Below are 17,500 nucleotides of genomic sequence, written 5' to 3' on the forward strand. Positions count from 1 at the left end.
TTCACACACAGAATGATGATGTGACAAGAAAAAACGCAAAAAGTAACGCAATACAACATATTATTACAATTCCTATGCCATTGTATGCCTATGCCACTGTATGCCTATGCCACTGTATGCCTATACCACTGTACGCCTATGCCACTACAGGTATAACAGCACAGCGGTTATAGCGTTGAACAATCAATCTGAGAGTCCTGGGTTCGAATCCTGGTCATGGCACCTGATGTGTTAAGGGTGAAGATTCGTTTTTTTCTCTTTTTTTGGGTGGGGGTGGGGATACGCGCGAGGCGGGCGGGGTGTGTGGGGGGGTTGGGGGGGGGGGGGAGGGAGGCGTGGGAGGGGGGGATTCCGATCTCCCAGGTGAAATAGACATGCAGACCTGCTGGAACCCGAAACATTTGCACAACAGGCTACCTACCTGGGTAGAGCCGACCGACAGCTGCCATTGGGCGCTCATCATTCGATTCGTTTCCTGTGTCATTCAGTCAGGTTTCAATCACACACACACACACACACACACACACACACACACACACACACACACACACACACACACACACACACACACACACAACACACACACACACACAACACACACACACACACATTTTACCAGATTTGACCTTTTTTTTGTTTGTTCATCCCCGCCATGTAGGAAATCAGATATCGGAATTGATCTGGTAGGGGATGGGTGGATGGGAGGGGGGGGGGATTGGAGGTGGGAGGAGGGGGGCATAGGTGAAAACAGATACCCGTCACTCTGTCAATCCCCGTTTTAGTAAACCAGGCGTGAAATAACTGGGATCAGAATCCTTTCTTGCTTACAGCCAAGCGGACCGTACAGAGACACAGCAGGGCTGAAAGAAAACCCAGCAGGTATCGGTCCCAAAGACCACTTGGAAAAGAAAACCCTGTAGGTATCGGTTTAGAATAACACTTGGAAAAGAAAACCCAGTTGGTATCGGTCCCGAAGAACACTTGGAAAAGAAAATCCAGTTGGTATCGGTCCCGAAGAACACTTGGAAAAGAAAACCCAGTTGGTATCGGTTTAGAACAACACTTGGAAAAGAAAACCCAGTTGGTATCGGTCCCGAAGAACACTTGGAAAAGTGCTCAGGAGAGAGACAGACAGACAGACAGACAGACAGAGAGAACCATAACAATATAACAACAAAAATCACCCGTGAAATCGAACTCTCTCTCTCTCTCTCTCTCTCTCTCTCTCTCTCTCTCACACACACACACACACACACACACACACACACACACACACACACAGAGGAGAACAGTTTTACACCCACACAGACCAATTTTATTATCCCAACCTCACTCACACACAAACATTTGCGCACCGAGTTTTACACCACCGTGATGGATTGAAAGCAAACGGGACCATTATCACTACCCGCTATTATCACCACCCGTCATTATTCTACCCCCGTGAGAGAGAGAGAGAGAGAGAGAGAGAGAGAGAGAGAGAGAGAGAGAGACAGAGAGACAGAGACAGAGACAGAGTGACAGAGAGAGAGACACAGAAAGACACAGAGAGACAGAGAGACAGAGAGACAGACAGACAGAGAGAACGAGAGAGACAGAGACAGACAGAGAGACACATAAAGACACAGAGAGACACAGAGACAAACAGACAGAGGCAGAGAGAGAGAGAGAGAGAGAGACAGAGAGAGAGAGACAGAGACAGACAGAGAGAGAGACACACACACAGAGACAGAGACAGAGACAGACAGAGAGAGACAGACAGACAGACAGAGAGAGAGAGAGAGAGAGAGAGAGAGAGAGAGAGAGAGCACAGCCTCAGACACACAGCCCCACAAGCGGAGATCCAATACTGGTTTTATTTCAAAACACTCGCGTGCTTGTGCCTTCGATACGGCCTGCAGCATGTGGTATCCGAATGGCCGCCTCGCCCTGAATGACCCCTGACCCAGCTGACGGAGTCCGTACAATCAGGGCTTTGAGGCCGGCAGTCATCAACATTTCGCTGTTTTGTCCAAACTGAACTTTCTCCACACAGCCGTCACTTAACAAAATGACGTCACAGCATAGCGGGGTTCCATATAGCAAACACCTGTGACACGTGTACAATCAATCGGCGCGATAGCCGAGTGGTTAAAGCGCTGGACTTTCAATCTGAGGGTCCGGGGATCGAATCTCGGTGACGGCGCCTGGTGGGGGTAAAAGGGTGGAGATTTTTCCGATCTCCCAGGTCAACATAATTATGTGCTGACCTGTTAGTAGTGCCTGAAACCCCTTCGTGTGTATATGCACGCAGAAGATCAAATACACACGTTAAAGATCCTGTAATCCATGTCGGCGTTCAGTGGGTTATGGAAATAAGAATTTGTCATACCCAGCATGCACACCCTGAAAACGGAGTATGGCTGCCTACACAGCAGGTTAATAGAATAAAAGGGTCATACACGTAAAATGTTGCATGTCTGTATGAGCATATGTATCCGTGACTGAGACCTGACTGAATGACGCAGTAAAAGAATGATGAGGCCCAGTGACAGCCGTCAGTCGGCTCTACCCAGGTAGGCAGCCGTTTCCGTTTCCGTTTCCGTAGCTCAAGGAGGCGTCACTGCGTTCGGACAAATCCATATACGCTACACCACATCTGCCAAGCAGATGCCTGACCAGCAGCGTAACCCAACGCGCTTAGTCAGGCCTTGAGAAAAAAAAATATATATAGATAAGCTTACATAAAAAAAAAAATTAAAAAAAATTATGATATAAAAAAAAGGTAGTAGTAATAATAATAATAATAATAATAATAATAATAAATAAATAAATAAATAAGACAGGGCAGCCTGTTGTGCAAATGACTCCCGTGTTTGTAAAGTGCAAAGAGCTTGGTCTCCGACCGAGGTTAGGCGCTATATAAGTTACTTATCATATCATATTATATCATATCATATAAATTATTGTCTGGGAGGTGGGCGGTGATTCGTACTTGGAAGTTGAAATCGTAATTGTAGGTAGTCAATATCTCTTTGTTTGTTGTTGTTTTTTCATACACAATTAAAGAACATTAGAATGCGAGCGTGCATGTCTAAATCCCACTGTTGAACTCATGACTGATAACCCGATATATATATATATATATATATATATATATATATATATATATATATATATATATATATATATATATATATATATATATATATGCGTGTGTGTGTGTGTGTGTGTGTGTGTGTGTGTGTGTGCTTTCACCAGGACAAAATCAGATATAATACAAGTACACTGGATTGGACTGGAATGATTTAAGAGGACTGGATCAGACCAGCGTGCAGTGCGGTTCACAGTGCAGTGCAATTTAGTACAGTGCAGTAAGTACAGTGTAGTACAGTCCAGTTAAGTACAGTGAAGTACAGTGCAGTTAGTACAGTGAAGTACAGTGTAGTACAGTGCAGTTAAGTACAGTGTAGTACAGTGCAGTTAAGTACAGTGTAGTACAGTGCAGTTAGTACAGTGAAGTACAGTGTAGTACAGTGCAGTTAGTACAGTGTAGTACAGTGCAGTAAGTACAGTGCAGTTAGTACAGTGTAGTACAGTGCAGTTAGTATAGTGTAGTACAGTGTAGTACAGTGCAGTTAGTACAGTGTAGTACAGTGCAGTAAGTACAGTGAAGTACAGTGTAGTACAGTGCAGTTAGTACAGTGTAGTACAGTGCAGTAAGTACAGTGCAGTTAGTACAGTGTAGTACAGTGCAGTTAGTATAGTGTAGTACAGTGCAGTTAGTGCAGTGAAGTACAGTGTAGTACAGTGCAGTTAGTACAGTGTAGTACAGTGCAGTTAGGTACAGTGAAATACAGCGTAGTACAGTGCAGTTAGTATAGTGTAGTACAGTGCAGTTAGAACAGTGTAGTACAGTGCAGTTAGTACAGTGTAGTACAGTGCAGTTAGTACAGTGAAGTACAGTGTAGTACAGTGCAGTTAGTACAGTGCAGTTGGTACAGTGAAGTACATTGTAGTACAGTGCAGTGTAGTACAGTGTAGTACAGTGCAGCTAGTACAGTGTAGTACAGTGCAGTTAGCACAGTGAAGTACAGTGTAGTACAGTGCAGTTAGTGCAGTGTAGTACAGTGCAGTTAGTACAGTGTAGTACAGTGCAGTTAGTACAGTGAAGTACAGTGCAGTACAGTGCAGTTAGTACAGTGAAGTACAGTGTAGTACAGTGCAGTTAGTACAGTGAAGTACAGTGCAGTTAGTACAGTGTAGTACAGTGCAGTTAGTACAGTGAAGTACAGTGCAGTTAGTACAGTGAAGTACAGTGCAGTTAGTACAGTGCAGTTAGTACAGTGAAGTACAGTGCAGTTAGTACAGTGAAGTACAGTGTAGTACAGTGCAGTTAGTACAGTGAAGTACATTGTAGTACAGTACAGTGCAGTTAGTGCAGTTAGTACAGTGCAGTTTAGTACAGTGTGACACAATGCCGTGCTGAGGGCCTCACCCCTCCGCTAAATTCATCATCCCCACATTACAAACAAGATGACTGGAAAGAACTGAATTTTTCCTATTTTTATGCCTAATTTGGTGTCAACTGACAAAGTATTTGCAGAGAAAATGTCAATGTTAAGTTTACCACGGACATACAGACACAGACACAGACACAGACACACACACACTCACACACACACACACACACACACACACACACACACACACACACACAGAGAAAGAGAGAGAGAGAGACAACCGAACACCGGGTTAAAACATAGACTCACTTTGTTTACACAAGTGAGTCAAAAATCGTAACAAAAAAAAAAATTAAAAAAAATCAAAAAAAAAATCAGAAATTACAACAAAGCCTCTCAAAAAAACAACAACAAACAAACAAAAAACAAAACAAAACAAAACAAAACAAAAAACCAACAAAAAAACCCACCAACAAACAACTGAATGTCTTACATGCAAACAACACTGCAGAATGAACAGATTGTGCCCATCCCAGTGTTTTCCACATGCTTGAGCCGAAATACACACTACATCACGGACTGCGCAATAGAGAGAGAGAGAGAGAGAGAGAGAGAGAGAGAGAGAGAGAGAGAGAGAGAGCTCAGAACTCAAAACGTTTTTATTCAAGGATTAAGATTTTAGGCATTGCTTATTCTTCCAATCTGTCCTTGCTAATCTACATCTATTACAAATAGCACACACATAAATGAAAGGAAAAGGTTTTCATGCAGAACTGTATACATAATGAAGAAAACACCCCACCCCCCCCCCGGCCCTCCACACACACCCACATCCGTGCACACACATGCATACACACACTGACGCTCGCGTGCGAGCGCACACACATACATACACACACACGCGCGCACACATACTGACAGCACCCCTTCACTCCCTCCATACACTAAGATTCACAGATAGATAGGACAGTGAGTCACAGAGAGATAGATAGATAGATAGATAGAGAGAGAGAGAGAGAGAGAGAGAGAGAGAGAGAGAGAGAGAGAGAGAGAGAGATGTCATCAATATAGAAGTTCCAGAAACATCCGGGTGTTCAAAAGGTACAGTATTGAGAGAGAGAGAGAGAGAGAGAGAGAGAGAGAGAGAGAGAGAGAGAGAGAGAGAGAGAGAGAGAGAGAGATGTCATCAATATAGAAGTTCCAGAAACATCCGGGTGTTCAAAAGGTACAGTATTGAGAGAGAGAGAGAGAGAGAGAGAGAGAGAGAGAGAGAGAGAGAGAGAGAGAGAGAGAGAGACATGGTGATTTATATACGTACGCATTCATTCATTTCAGGCTTCAGGACACACACACACAGACACACACACACACACACACACACACACACAGAGGGCTATATTGGTAGTAAAGGGAAAGGGCGAGAGAGAAAAAAAAAAGAAAAAAAAAAGAAGAAAGCTCAGTGTGGACTACCTTGGTGGGTGGACAGGAGGCATTAGTTACCCCCACCACCACCCGCACTCCCCGCCCCCCCCCCCCTTCCTTGGGTGCAGGGGGGGGGGGGGTCTGTCAGTATAAATGACATCCCCGTCTGGAACATGTCACAATACACCAGCCATGCTAAACTAATCAAGACTGACAACAACACAACAACAACATCATCATCAACAACAACAACACAACATCATCATCAACAACAACAGAAACAAATGAAGCAGAAAGCCACAAATTTTCTCTCTGTCAAGGTTCACTCTCCCTCCCTTCCCTCGCCCCCCCCCCCCCCCCCCCCCCCCCCCCGCACCCCCTCCCCCCTCACCTCCCCCCCTCTAACATCCCTCACTTTGTTACGAGGTGACCGAGTTACTAGTTCCCTTGAGAATGAACACATTATTCTTGACTGTACAATATTTTATTGGACAATCAAAATGATTCAAGTCTTAAAAGATTCACAATGAAATATTCTCTGCAGTTATCGTGAACAGTTATTTTGACGAATGGCCCATGTTTCACTCTGTAATCTCTCTCTCTCTCTCTCTCTCTCCCTCTCCCTCCCCCCATTACATTACTCCTTAGGTGATGTTCACTTTCCAGTGTGTTATTATTGTTGCTACTATGTTAGTATTAGTATTATCATTAATATTTTCATTGTTGTTGTTGTCAGTGGTAGTTGCGGTAATAGTAGTTTGGATTTTGTGTGTGTGTTTTAGTTGTTGTTTTTTTCTTGTTTAGTTTAGTTTTGTCTTGCACTTCAACCTTCTTTTCATTGTCAAATAATGTGTGTATTTTCGCCATTGCGTTTGTGTATTGCTTGTTACATATGAACGAGCACGATATAATCTCATGCTTGTTGTTGCTCAAGTCTTCTTTACTGAACGCTGTGTTGCACCTTGTTTCTTGATATTAAATATGTTTAAACCAACATCCCTCGCCCTCTACCACGACTTCCCTTTCATCAGTTTCAAATCAAATCAATGGGGTGTGGGGTGAGGTGGAGAGTAGGAGATGGGGGAGGGGGGTGGCGAATAACTTGTGCCGACAAGCCACGAACAAAGAACGAGGAACAACAATGGCAGGTTTGGAAGTCCAACGGAGCGACAACCACCCTTTTTGGGGGGACCGCTTTGTCAAGAGAAAGTTCTTGGTCTTTTCGCGGTCTTCCCAGCCCCCCCTTCTCCTTTCAAGGCTGGGGGAGGGGTGTTGTGTCAAGCTATTGAGCTATTGAGGCGGTAAATAGACGACAAAGTGGAGCAGCTTTCAAACCAGAAAGCAAACATATGTGTATTTTTATGTGCATTTTATTGTGGCGGGTGTGGGTGTGGGTGGAGTGATATATTGTAAACTGTCAAAAAAAAGGAAGAAAAAAAAAAGCTAGATATCCATTCAAAGTGTGTGTGTGTGTGTGTGTGTGTGTGTGTGTGTGTGTGTGTGTGTGTGTGTGAGTGCCTCTGTGTGGGTGGGGCGGTGAAGGGTGAAGAAGGGAAATGCAAGATAGCGACATTAAAACAAATTGGCAGGTACTGAACCTTGGTGCACGAGGAATGGGGTGGGGAGGGGGGGGGAGGAGGGAGGAGGGAGGGGGGAAGGGGGGCGGTGGTGGAGGGGGGGAGGCGAGACTTCAGATTATACATGGATCTGTAGAGGACAGACGGAGAGACAGAGAGAGACAGAGAGAGAGACAGAGAGAGAGAGACAGAGACACAGAGACAGAGACAGGGACAGAGAGACAGACGTGTTGTTTGAAAAAGAAGAGAGTGTTATCTACGTGTTTGTTGTGACAGAGACGGTTGATGTTTACATGATCTGGCTGGGTGAGCGGAGTATGTCCAATATTAACCCTCGCTCTCCCCCCCGCCCCCCCCCCCCCCCCCCCGCCCCCCCCCGCACCCCCAACCCCTCACTCCCGCAACCCCAACAGAAAAAAAAAAAGAAGATTAAACGCACAGGATACTGTGAGAGGGGGGGAGAGACAGAGAGCGAAAAAGAGAGGGTGTAGGCAGTGATTGATTGATTGATTGATTGATTGATTGATTAGATAGTGAAAGGGGAAGGAAGGAAGAGAGAGAGAGAGGAGAGAGAGAGAGAGAGAGAGAGAGAGAGAGGAACAGACAGACAGACATAGAGAGAGAGAGACAGACCGAGAAACAATTACAGAGAGACATATACAGGGACACATTGAGACAGACAGACAGACAGAGACAGACAGACAGTTAGAGACAGAGAGACAGATAGAGGCAGACAGACAGACAGAGACAGACAGACAGATAGATAGAGACAGACAGACAGAGACAGGGATGGGAGGGTCTGAGCGATTATTTGATTACAAACGTGTCTGATCATGCACACGTCACACACACACACACACACACACACGAACAAGCACGTACGCACGCATGCACAAAGCAACAGTAATAAAGATTAAGCAATAACTGAATTCAGTTGTCAATGCTGACGTTGTGTGTGTGCACGAGTGCGCGCGTGCTTGTGTGTTTTTGTTTTAGCGCGCGCGCGCGTACGTGTGTCCGTGTGTATGTGTATGTGTGTGTACGCGCGCGCGCGCGTGTGTGTGTGCGTACATGCGTGTGTGTGTGTGTGTGTGTGTGTGTGTGTGTGTGTGTGTGTGTGTGTGTGTTTATCTCTCTCTATCTCTCTCTCTTCCTCTGTGTGTGTGTGTGTGTGTGTGTGTGTGTGTGTGTGTGAGAGAGAGAGAGAGAGAGAGAGAGAGAGAGAGAGACAGAGACAGACAGACAGACAGACAGACAGAGAGACAGAGACACAGAGAGAATCAGTCTGTCAGTCCATGTGCTGTTGTTTTTGTTATGGGTTGTTATGGGTTGTTGTTTGTGTGGTCGTCATTGAAGCTGCAGCTACTAAACTGTAATGATGTGATCATGGACATGGCGAGAAAAAGACATGATCTTAGGAGAATAAAGAAATTAGATAATTAGAATAAATGAAATTAACAAGAAGAAGAAGAAAGCAATTCATCGGTACCACATCTCTCACTGTCCCATTCTCTCACTATCCCATTCTCTCCTCACTGTCCCATTCTCTCCTCACTGTCCCAATTTCTCCTCACTGTCCCATTCTCTCCTCACTGTCCTATTCTCTCACTGTCCCATTCTCTCACTGCCCCACATCTCTCACTATCCCATTCCCTCACTGTCCCATTCTCTCCTCACTGTCCCATTCTCTCCTCACTGTCCCAATTTCTCCTCACTGTCCCATATTCTCGTCACTGTCCCATTTTCTCACTGTCCCATTCTCTCCTCACTGTCCCAATTTCTCCTCACTGTCCCATTCTCTCCTCACTGTCCAATTTTCTCACTGTCCCATTCTCTCCTCACTGTCCCAATTTCTCCTCACTGTCCCATTCTCTCCTCACTGTCCCATTCTCTGTCCATTCTCTCACTGTCCCATTCTCTCACTGCCCCACATCTCTCACTATTCCATTCCCTCGCTGTCCCATTCTCTCCTCACTGTCCCATTCTCTCACTGTCCCATTCTCTCCTCACTGTCCCATTCTCTCACTGTCCCATTCTCTCCTCACTGTCCCATTCTCTCCTCACTGTCCCATTCTCTCACTGTCCCAATTTCTCCTCACTGTCCCATTCTCTCTCCTCACTGTCCCATTCTCTTTCTCTCTCCTCACTGTCCCATTCTCTCACTGTCCCAAATCTCTCACTGTCCCATTCTGCCTTGCTTACTCTATTACCCACAGGAAATATGATTCATTCAATTCAGTTCAATTCATTTTCTTTCCCTCTCTCTTTCCCCAGACCAGCAATGTCAGCCTACCATGACCAAGGCCGGAAATCACCCCAGCTGGCGTTGGAACGACCATCGCGCGTTGTAGTGCCTCGCCTCAACCTTGACGTCATGAACAGAACGCGTCATCATCATCGTGACGTCAAAAAAGATAGACGCGCCTATACAGAGCGAGACCACAGGCCAAGCCACCGTCACCCACAAGGGGACAAGAGATCCGTCAGACAACAGACTCTCAGCGCTCGGGATTCCACGTACGGGATAGACGGGGATTTCATCCACGAGTACTTCGACGATGACGGCTTTTCTGCTGCCCGCGCGCAGCTGTTCACCCACGACAGCTCCGACCCCTTCTCGTGCACGTGCTTCCCGCGAGCCAGCAACAAGACCATCCCGTCCATGATGTATGATGAGGTGCGCTGTCCTCACCCTGAGCACCGCTATCAGCCTGTGAGTGTGGCTGTCTGTTGGTTTGTCGTCCTGTCTGTCTGTCTGTCTGTCTGTCTGCCTGTCAGTGTGGGTTTGCCTTATTTTTCTGTGAGTGCGTGTTTCCTGTCTTGTCCGTATGTTGAGTGTGTTTGCCGTATTGTCTGTTTGTGAGTATTTGCCATCATGTCTGTCAGTGAGTATGTGTTTACTGTCTTGTCTGTCTGTGAATGTGTTTGCCGTATTGTCTGTGAGTATTTGCCATCTTGTCTGTCAGTGAGTATGTGTTTACTGTCTTGTCTGTCTGTGAATGTGTTTGCCGTATTGTCTGTGAGTATTTGCCATCTTGTCTGTCAGTGAGTATGCATTTCCTGTCTTGTCTGTCTGTGAGTGTGTTTGCCGTATTGTCTGTGAGTATTTGCCATCTTGTCTGTCAGTGAGTACGTGTTTCCTGTCTTGTCTGTCTGTGAGAGTGTTTGCTGTATTGTCTGTGAGTATTTGCCATCTTGTCTGTCAGTGAGTATGTATTTCCTGTCTTGTGTGTGAGTGTGTTTGCCGTATTGTCTATGAGTATTTACCATCTTGTCTGTCAGTGAGTATGTGTTTCCTCTCTTGTCTGTCTGTGAGTGTGTTTGCCGTATTGCCTGTGAGTATTTGCCACCTTGTCTGTCATTTAGTATGTGTTTCCTGTCTTGTTTGTCTGTGAGTGTTGGACCTGGGCAACCCTGTCCATTTGCCCTGGATTAGCCAGTATGTCTGTCTGTGAGTGTGTGTTTGCCCTGGGCCATCCTATATGTGTGTGTCTGTGAGACTGTGTTTGCCTTGGGCCATCCTGTATGTGTGTGTATTTCTGTGTGTGTGTTTGCCCTGGGCCATCCTGTGTGTGTGTGAGTGTGTTTGCCCTGGGCCATCCTGTATGTGTGTGTGTGTGTGTGTGTGTGTGTGTGTGTGTGTGTGTTTGCCCTGGGCCATCCTGTTTGTGTGTGTGTCTGTGAGTGTGTTTGCCCTGGGCCATCCTGTGTGTGTGTGTGTGTGTGTGTGTGTTTGCCCTGGGCCGTGAATGTGTTTGCCCTGGGCCATCCTGTATGTGTGTGTATTTCTGTGTGTGTGTTTGCCCTGAGCCATCCTGTGTGTGTGAGTGTGTTTGCCCTGGGCCATCCTGTATGTGTGTGTGTGTGTGTGTGTGTGTGTGTGTGTTTGTTTGCCCTGGGCCATTCTGTGTGTGTGTGTGTGTGTGTGTGTGTGTGTGTGTGTGTGTGAGTTTGTTTGCCCTGGGCCATCCTGTGTGTGTGTGTCTGTGAGTGTGTTTGACCTGGGCCATCCTGTATGTGTGTGTGTGTGTGTGTGTGTGTGTGAGAGAGAGAGAGAGAGAGAGAGTTTGTTTGCCCTGGGCCATCCTGTGTGTGTGTGTGTGTCGTGAGTGTGTTTGCCCTGGGCCATCCTCTGTGTGTGTGTGTGTCTGTGAGTGTGTTTGACCTGGGCCATCCTGTATATGTGTGTGTCTGTGAGTGTGTTTGACCTGGGCCATCCTGTATGTGTGTGTCCGTGAGAGTGTGTTTGCCCTGGGCCATCCTGTATGTGTGTGTGTCTGTGAGTGTGTTTGCCCTGGGCCATCATGTATGTGTGTGTGTCTGTGAGTGTGTTTGCCCTGGGCCATCCTGTATGTGTGTGTCCGTGAGAGTGTGTTTGCCCTGGGCCATCATGTATGTGTGTGTGTGTGTCTGTGAGTGTGTTTGCCCTGGGCCATCATGTATGTGTGTGTGTCTGTGAGTGTGTTTGCCCTGGGCCATCATGTATGTGTGTGTGTCTGTGAGTGTGTTTGCCCTGGGCCATCATGTATGTGTGTGTCCGTGAGAGTGTGTTTGCCCTGGGCCATCATGTATGTGTGTGTGTGTGTGTGTGAGTGTGTTTGACCTGGGCCATCCTGTATGTGTGTGTCCGTGAGAATGTGTTTGCCCTGGGCCATCATGTATGTGTGTGTCTGTGAGTGTGTTTGCCCTGCCCCACTCCATCTTGTCTGTATCTGTCTGTGTCTCTCACTACTTAGTCAGTGATGAAAGTTGAGTACGCAAAGCATGCAATGACTTTTTGTTTGGTGTGTGCCGTTTGGTTCATAATTCCAGGTTTGAAACATGGGGGAACATGCAACAGTCTGAGTGGATATCACTTCTGGCGATTTGTCAATGCACAAGATTTAGCGCAATATGTTTACTTTCTTTGTGATGGTGATGGCGGTGGTAGTCTTCATCTACTTCTCCTTTTCTCCTCTTATCATCACTACTACTACTACCACTGCTACTACTACTATTATCATTATTATCACTATCATCAATTCTGTTATTTTCAATCTTCTTCTTCTTCTGCTTCATTTTCTTCTTTTTCTCATGACTACTACTACTACTACTACTACTACTACTACTACTACTACTACCATTATTGTTATGATTTTGATCATAATTATGATCATTTCTGTCCCCTCCCCGAACGCTCCCCACCCACACCCCCACCCATCCCAAATCCCAACCCACCCCGGAACAACTCCCCAGGCAGCCCAGGACGTGTTCGCCTACCCGTGGACCTCACAGACGTACCGACCCCACAGGGAGCCACCCCCCCGGCACGGCTACAGCCAGGGTCAGGACAGACCGCCCTCCGCCCTCACTGCCCCTCCCTTCGTCCTCTACAACACCAAGGGGGGCCACCCCAGCAAAGGGGGAAAACCCCCGCCCTACTCCGCCCCCGACCCTCCCCTCCCCGCCCCTCTCCTGTCGGCCAAGCCCAGCGATCGCCGACTTCGGCGAATGAATCGGCAAAGGGTCGCCGACGGATTTCCGGGTCTGGCGACGGTGGCGGAAAAGGTCAATGATGACGTGTTTCCGTTTGACAGCGTCAGCCAGGTTGGGGCGGCCGAAACCGCGCCGCGCTCCTTCCGGTCGCCGTCTCTGCGCCTGCGCACTGTGGACAGCCCTGTGCTGCGACGCGTGGAGTCCGAGCTGTGGGGTCACGGGGGTCGTCAGCGCGCGCTCAGCACGCCACGTGCCCTGCCCGTCCTTGACCCTGACGGCTTCCCGGAGACCCCAAACCGTATCTTCAAGGGGGAGTACGTGGACAGCCGTGAGTAGTGTGATTGATGAATGACATGTGGAAAGCCGTGAGTAGTGTGAATGATGGACGACATGTGGACAGCCGTGAGTAGTGTGAATGATGTGACATGTGGACAGCCGTGAGTAGTGTGAATGATGAATGACATGTGGACAGCCGTGAGTAGTGTGAATGATGAATGACATGTGGACAGCCGTGAGTAGTGTGAGTGATGAATGACATGTGGACAGCCGTGAGTAGTGTGAATGATGGATGACATGTGGACAGCCGTGAGTAGTGTGAATGATGAATGACATGTGAACAGCCGTGAGTAGTGTGAATGATGAATGACATGTGAACAGCCGTGAGTAGTGTGAGTGATGAATGACATGTGGACAGCCGTGAGTAGTGTGAATGATGAATGACATGTGGACAGCCGGGAGAAGTGTGAATGATGGATGACATGTGGACAGCCGGGAGAAGTGTGAATGATGGATGACATGGATACTTACGTATGGATGGTAGTCAGACGTGTTCAATAACCATCAGAACAAGATTCAGCGCTGTATAGATATTATTATTATTATTATTATTATTATTATTATCAGCAGAGGAGGTAACTGTTGTCCCGACTATCTGGGCTAGAATTTGATTACAGCGGAGAGCGTCTTGCCCAGGTTACATCCCCACTTTCTCAGCCAAGAGGGTTTTAGGACAGTTGGCACTGGGGATGGTTCCCAAAGGCCAACCAGCCCTCAAGGCTGCAGCACAAAAAGCCAGCGCAAAGTTACCTCCTACTTTGGGAGTCATAGTCCTTCGCAAAAGAAGACTAAGCTGTGAATGATTTCTCATTGCAACAGACTTGGATACTTATATAGCGCCTATCCCCGATCGGCGACCAAGCTAACACGGGGTCATTTGCACAGCAGGCTGGCTTCCTGGGTAAAGCTGACTGACGGCTGCCATTGTGGGGCGCTCATCGATCGTTTCCTGTGTCATTCAATCAGATTTCAGGCACGCTAACATACACGCAGACAGACATGTAATATTTTTTACGTGTATGACCGTTTAGTTTATTTCCCCCACCATGTAGACAGCCATAGTACGTTTTCGGAGGTGTGCATGCTGGGTATGTTCTTAGAAGCAGAGTCGTATGATAAAGTGCGTTTTGGGAGATGGTGATGATAATAACGATGGTGATGATGATAATGATGGTGATGATGCTGATGGTGATGATGATGATGATGATGATGATGATGCTGATGGTGATGATCATAATGATGGTGATGATAATAATGATGGTAATGATGCTGATGGTGATGATACTGATGGTGATGATAATAATGATGGTGATGATGCTGATAGTGATGATAATAATAATGGTGATGGCCACGACGATGTTGATGATGACGTTATGGTTATCATTGGTATTGTTGTAAAAGTTCTTGATGCTGCTGTTGTTGCTACATTTTTGCTATGAGACTACTGCTGCTGCTGCTGCTACTACTACTACTACTACTACTACTACTACTACTACTACTACTACTACTACTACTACTACTACTACTACATCTTCTTCTTCTTCAACTTACACGAATTTTGAGATAGAGAAACTGGTCAGACATCCATGCTCTTTTAATTGGTTCCTCTTTTTTTCCTTTTCCTCGAGATTCTGTTTTATAAAACTTTAAAAACCGGTGTGTGTGTGTGTGTGTGTGTGTGTGTGTGTGTGTGTGTGTGTGTGTGTGTGTGTGTGTGCAGGGGGTCAGAAGTATCAGTACGACATCAAGTACGGCAAGACGATTCTGGACGGGAAACGGACACGTCTGCAAACGATTTGACAGCGGTGACCAACCACACTGAAACACACACACACACACACACACACACACACACACACACACACACACACACACACACACACACACACGAGACGAATAATTACCAGCGAGTGACAGAAAGAAGAAACGAAACGAACCTTCATCCCTGTAAGAGCGCACAGCCTCAGAATCACAGTTCAAGTGCGCGAGCCAGCTGTCCTGGCCAGTCAGTGCGTGTCTGACTGCTCTGATGGTCGGTCGCTTTACTTCAAAGCTCGCGACATTCTGTTGATGCGAGTGTTTATTCGTGGTCTTCTGGTGACTGGGTTTCAGTCTTCAACCTCACTAAATTCCTATATTGGGATGCTCAGCTGTGAAATAATATATATATATATATATATATATATTATCGCCAGAAGGCCACAAACCAGAGGAGACCCTGCAAAGCAGCCGAGTCACTTGGCTTAAACATTTTATTCTCAAAAACAAGTAAAGACATTGTGAACACACCAGGTGAAGAGTAATATCTTGGGGTAGGTTGTGAACACACCTGGTGGATAGTAATAGTGTCTTGGGGTGGGTTGTGAACACACCTGGTGGACAGTAATAGTATCTTGGGGTGGGCTGTGAACACACCTAGTGGATAGTAATAGTGTCCCGGGGTGGGTTGTGAACACACCTGGTGGAGAGTAATAGTGTGTTGGGGTGGGTTGTGAACACACCTGGTGGAGAGTAATAGTGTCTTGTGGTGGGTTGTGAACACACCTGGTGGAGAGTAACAGTGTCTTGTGGTGGGTCACAGTAATAGTGACTTGGGGTGGGTTGTGAACACACCTGGTGGAGAGTAATAGTGTCTTGGGGTGGGTTGTGAACACACCTGGTGGAGAGTAGTAGTGTCTTGGGGTGGGTTGTGAACACACGTGGTGGACAGTAATAGTGTCTTCGGGTGGGTTGTGAACACACCTGGTGGACAGTAATAATGTCTTGGGGTGGTTTGTGAACACACGTGGTGGACAGTAATAGTGTCTTGGGGTGGGTTGTGAACACACCTGGTGGAGAGTAATAGTGTCTTGTGGTAGGTTGTGAACACACCTGGTGGAGAGTAATAGTGTCTGGGCGGTTTGTGAACACACCTGGTGGACAGTAATAGTGTCTTGGGGTGGATTGTGAACACACCTGGTGGACAGTAATAGTGTCTTTGGGCGGTTTGTGAACAAGCCTGGTGAAGAGTAATAATGTCTTGGGGTGGGTTGTGAACACACCTGGTGGAGAGTAATAGTGTCTTGGGGTGGGTTGTGAACACACCTGGTGGAGAGTAATAGAGTCTCGGGGTGGGCTGTGAACACACCTGGTGGATAGAGAGTAATGGTGTCTCGGGGTGGGTTGTGAACACACCTGGTGGAGAGTAATAGTGTCTTGGGGTGGGTTGTGAACACACTTGGTGGAGAGTAATAGTGTCTTGGGGTGGGCTGTGAACACACCTGGTGGACAGTAATAGTGTCTTGGGGTGGGTTGTGAACACACCTGGTGGAGAGTAATAGTGTCTTGGGGTGGGTTGTGAACACACCTGGTGGATAGTAATAGTATCTTGGGGTGGGTTGTGAACACACCTGGTGGAGAGTAATAGTGTCTTGTGGTGGGTTGTGAACACACCTGGTGGAGAGTAACAGTGTCTTGTGGTGGGTCACAGTAATAGTGACTTGGGGTGGGTTGTGAACACACCTGGTGGAGAGTAATAGTGTCTTGGGGTGGGTTGTGAACACACCTGGTGGAGAGTAGTAGTGTCTTGGGGTGGGTTGTGAACACACGTGGTGGACAGTAATAGTGTCTTCGGGTGGGTTGTGAACACACCTGGTGGACAGTAATAATGTCTTGGGGTGGTTTGTGAACACACGTGGTGGACAGTAATAGTGTCTTGGGGTGGGTTGTGAACACACCTGGTGGAGAGTAATAGTGTCTTGTGGTAGGTTGTGAACACACCTGGTGGAGAGTAATAGTGTCTGGGCGGTTTGTGAACACACCTGGTGGACAGTAATAGTGTCTTGGGGTGGATTGTGAACACACCTGGTGGACAGTAATAGTGTCTTTGGGCGGTTTGTGAACAAGCCTGGTGAAGAGTAATAATGTCTTGGGGTGGGTTGTGAACACACCTGGTGGAGAGTAATAGTGTCTTGGGGTGGGTTGTGAACACACCTGGTGGAGAGTAATAGAGTCTCGGGGTGGGCTGTGAACACACCTGGTGGATAGAGAGTAATGGTGTCTCGGGGTGGGTTGTGAACACACCTGGTGGAGAGTAATAGTGTCTTGGGGTGGGTTGTGAACACACTTGGTGGAGAGTAATAGTGTCTTGGGGTGGGCTGTGAACACACCTGGTGGACAGTAATAGTGTCTTGGGGTGGGTTGTGAACACACCTGGTGGAGAGTAATAGTGTCTTGGGGTGGGTTGTGAACACACCTGGTGGATAGTAA

The 17,500-nt window shown here is 47.0% G+C and overlaps 2 protein-coding genes across 3 annotated transcripts in view; one reads left to right on the top strand and one right to left on the bottom strand.

Moving 5' to 3' along the window:
* Window positions 1–15,642, top strand: part of LOC143274600 (uncharacterized) — a 22,106-nt gene extending 6,464 nt beyond the window's left edge. For both annotated transcript variants that reach the window (XM_076578465.1, XM_076578464.1), the window contains 3 exons: window positions 9,716–10,154; window positions 12,677–13,244; window positions 14,973–15,642. In XM_076578465.1, the coding sequence (XP_076434580.1) occupies window positions 9,723–10,154; window positions 12,677–13,244; window positions 14,973–15,052 (1,080 nt within the window). In that variant the 5' untranslated portion in view covers window positions 9,716–9,722 and the 3' untranslated portion in view covers window positions 15,053–15,642. The remainder of the gene's footprint in view (window positions 1–9,715; window positions 10,155–12,676; window positions 13,245–14,972) is intronic.
* The window catches only part of LOC143274599 (angiopoietin-related protein 7-like), a 213,148-nt gene that overhangs the window by 12,379 nt on the left and 183,269 nt on the right, over window positions 1–17,500 (bottom strand). The gene's annotated exons all lie outside the window — the stretch shown is intronic.

The sequence above is a fragment of the Babylonia areolata genome, chromosome 29 (assembly GCF_041734735.1).
Source record: "Babylonia areolata isolate BAREFJ2019XMU chromosome 29, ASM4173473v1, whole genome shotgun sequence".
Classification (NCBI taxonomy): domain Eukaryota; kingdom Metazoa; phylum Mollusca; class Gastropoda; order Neogastropoda; family Buccinidae; genus Babylonia; species Babylonia areolata.